Below are 3,830 nucleotides of genomic sequence, written 5' to 3'. Positions count from 1 at the left end.
GAACCGTTAAACCAATAGTTCTAAAATAGTTGCCAACAATGACAATCTTCAATTCAATTTCCAATTTCCCAACACTAGGATTCCTAGTAGATCTATGATTACCCTAAGTAAACGACTCATGAATGAACTGAATCAAGACCCAGTTGGATTAATAGCTATAAAAATGAAAAATTAATTCACTTCCCTGTCTTGGTTTGCAAATCTTAGGAAAAGTGAGCTCTGATCATGGAGTTTTATTATATTTATAATGGTGTGGTGGAGTGGATTCTTTGTTTCAAGAGCGGCCCCCAATGATTCTAAAGTTCCTCTAGTGGTTGATTTCCTTGATGACAAAACTGCCCAGATTCAGAAATAGGCCCCAATTAAGTTTCAAGAGGTGGGCCTCAATGATTCTAAGGTGTTGTTTGATAATGTTTCTGCCGTTTCTGTTTTAAGAAACGATAAAAGTATAAATTTCAGTTTTTAGAAATAGAAACGGATTTGAAGGTGCTTGATAACAGATGTTTCTAAAAGCGTTTCTTCCAGACCTGAGTTGCTGCTATTCCAGAGGGACGAACAACGCTCCGAGACCTTAGTTGAATTTTTCGACGACACAGGCCTATTCACTACAGAAGAAGAAGAAGCCATGGAAAGAGAAGAACGGCGATTTCATGTCGACATGAAGAAATGCAACAGAGAGAAGCAAAGACAAGAAAGGAATGCGAAAAACCCTAGTTCGAAATTAAGAACAAAAGAAACACAAATGCACTGAAGTTTCTTCTTTGCCCAGAGAAAGCGAGAAAACAGAGGGAGTGGAAGACGAAGAGCATTGAGGAGATCGAAAACCCAAAACCCTCTAAACCCTTTAGAGAGAGAAAAAAAAATCAAAAAGAAGGTTGGATTCAAAAGCGGCGTTGTGTTGGGGAAATGGGTTTCTGATCGAATTCAAGAGATCTGAAGAAGCGTGTTTGCTAACTACGAATTTCATTCTAATCGAACCCCTCATTTAAGAAATTCTTAAGGCCATCGCTCAAACTGATGGCAAGAAAGAGAAGAGCCTTCCTGTTGTGAGATCATACAAGAACGAATTGGCTTGGTTAACTTTGATTGGGAACGTATCTTTCGAGCAAGGGTTAATTGCAGTAGCTACTGACGGTGGCGAAGCTACAGACGAGCACATTGCTGCTGGTATGCCCACCATGGTCATTGAGACTATATTCCCTACTCCTTCAGAAGAGACCACCCTATCTTTCTTTGGTGATTCATTTGTCGGGGATTTCACGATTTTTGGGCACCTAAGCTGTTCCCAGAAATGGTGAAACAAGTTATACTTGTTTCATCATGTCCATTCTTAGGAACAGAAATCACTATAAATTTTGATTTCTATTTATGAAAACAGGAGAAACGGAATGAGTTTGTGAAACACTTTTTATTCTATTTCTGTCGTTTTTTGACACAGAAACGGAAAAAACATGTTTTTTAAAACATTATCAAACGGGCCCTAAAGTTCCGCTAGTGGTTGATTTCCTTGATGACAAAACTGGCACAGATTCAGAAATAGGTCTCAAATCATCATGAACCGACTTAACCTTTGAGGATCTAGAAACTGAGTTCAGACTAAGATCCAATGGTTTTTTTTTTTTTTTTGTTTCTTTTTTTTTTTTGGTTAAACGATTATTATCTAAGCCTTCGGCCTAACTAGTCCATATGCATATATTAACCCCAGGATTACATGGATCAGGTCATACTAGGGTTGAATGAAAATTATTCAATTTTCATCAAAAGCAGTGAAAAGTAATAAACACCTATCTGTGAGTGGCCCGAAGGAGGTAAGAGGAGTCGAATTCAGAACCACAAGCTTCTTAAAATGAAGGTCTATTGCCAACTCAACTACTCCTTAGAGTTTTAATCTTTCTCTGTGTGTGTGTGTGTGTGTGTGTGTGTGTGTGTGTGTGTGTGTGTGTGTGTGTGTGTGTGTGTGTGTGTGTGTGTGTGTGTGTGTGTGTGTGTGTGTGTGTGTGTGTAGGGGCGGTGAAGGGCAATAGAAAATCCTAAGGCCGGTGTGGAAGAAGATGTGGAAACTTGGGAATGAAATGAACCTAACCAGAAAACAAGGCAAACCCAATAGTTGACGAAAAGAGAGAATTATGTGGAAAGAAAAATTTCAGAATATCTAAGGATATAAAAGTAAGATTACAAAATTCGTTTGTGACCTTCTTGGTCATAGTGAATGATGGGAAAGATCATCATTGCACTTGGATGGCCGGACAAAAAGGAACAATAACTGCCTAACGCAGTTGGTGAGCTGTGGTGTGCAAAAAACATATGTTCACTAGGAGGTCTCAAGTTCGAACCTCTTGGCTATTACCTACTTCCCTCCCTACCTAAAAAGAAACATTCAAGATTAAAATTTTGTTGTCACCTGAGCTCTTAGCCAAAGAAATGAGATAAATCACTCCGTTTTTACCTTCTTAATTTGAATATTTTTCGAAATATACCCTTCAAGATTTCATTTAGCTTTTGCTGATCAGTGGGCCATGAAACTTGTACGTGGGGCGGGAAACCCCTTACAACTCACTACTTCCTACTCACTACTCGACCATTTTCTGTTTAGCGTCGGTGGATGTTTGTGCCTACAAACGCCACAACGTTCTGTCACTTTTTTGTCCTCTACTATCACCAAAAGTTATGAACACTACCCTACCCCCTTCCCTTCTTCAACTCTCAAGTGTTTTCATTTCTGTAGTAACTCATAACCTCAGCTAGCTTCAGAGCTCAAAGCCTTCAAACAACATGGAATGCTATCCTGCCCACCGTCCAGTCTACATTCCCAATCGTATAACTGACCCAAATTACATCCGCATCTCCGACACTACACTTCGCGATGGCGAACAATCCCCCGGTGCAGCCATGAATGGCAAGCAAAAGCTTGATATCGCGAGACAACTCGCGAAGCTCGGCGTTGATGTGATCGAAGCCGGCTTTCCTGCTTCTAACAAGACAGACTTTGAAGCTGTAACTGTGATTGCAAAGGAAGTTGGAAATACTATTGATGAGAATGGACATGTACCTGTTATATGTGGCTTTGCTAGGTGCAATCGTGATGATATTGATAAGGCTTGGGAAGCTGTGAAGTGGGCAAAGCGGCCAAGGATTCTTACTTTTATTGCTACCAGTGAGATCCATCTGAAGTATAAGCTGAGGAAGACGAGGGAAGAGGTGTTAGAGATAGCGAGAGAGATGGTAGCCTATGCGAGGAGCTTGGGATGTGAGGACGTCCAGTTTGGTGGTGAGGATGCTGCAAGGTTGGTTTCTCTCTCTAAATATAGGGCACCTATTAGTTGTCCTAATTCCTACATCTGTAATCCACATCTGTATTTTAAATGAGTAGCAATAGCCCAATAGGAGAGATAATAAATGGAATCTTAAAAGGGTATTTTAAAGTATTTGTGAATTCTAGGGAAAGTGAATCATTCCATTTCTTTTGCCAACAGGATTGCAGTTAAATTTTTTCCAATGAAAGGGGATTGGGCAGGGAATAGGGGCTGAGGGTGGAGAAGGGATCGAGTAGAGTGAAAGACAAGGGTGCCTCATATGTACACCTGATTGTGCAAGAGTGGACTTTTATTGGAGCACAAGCTTGTGGTCAAGGGTGCCTCATCTGAACACCCAATTGTGCAGGAGGGGACTCGAATTGAAGTACAAGCATGTGGTCACGTTGCGACAAGCAATACACAAACCAATTGACCAAGTTTAACTGTGAGCCCAAATCCTTTCTATCTGGCTGTACCTTCCAACCCTACCACACCCCATGGATGGTGTTAGATAGGCTTGCGACATTGGAGGGTTTT

The 3,830-nt window shown here is 40.8% G+C and overlaps 1 protein-coding gene across 2 annotated transcripts in view; it reads left to right on the top strand.

Annotated features, from left to right (window-relative positions):
• Nucleotides 1–2,649: 2,649 nt before the first annotated feature.
• Nucleotides 2,650–3,830, top strand: part of LOC122082591 (2-isopropylmalate synthase A-like) — a 28,940-nt gene continuing 27,759 nt past the window's right edge. Inside the window, exon 1 of one of the 2 annotated variants that reach the window (XM_042650263.1) lies at nt 2,650–3,284. In XM_042650263.1, the coding sequence (XP_042506197.1) occupies nt 2,773–3,284 (512 nt within the window). In that variant the 5' untranslated portion in view covers nt 2,650–2,772. The remainder of the gene's footprint in view (nt 3,285–3,830) is intronic. The other variant, XM_042650262.1, reaches the window with a different exon arrangement.

The sequence above is a fragment of the Macadamia integrifolia genome, chromosome 6 (genome assembly GCF_013358625.1).
Source record: "Macadamia integrifolia cultivar HAES 741 chromosome 6, SCU_Mint_v3, whole genome shotgun sequence".
NCBI lineage: Eukaryota > Viridiplantae > Streptophyta > Magnoliopsida > Proteales > Proteaceae > Macadamia > Macadamia integrifolia.
The sequence above is the reverse complement of the archived record's forward strand: the minus strand, read 5'-3'. Positions and strand labels throughout refer to the sequence as shown.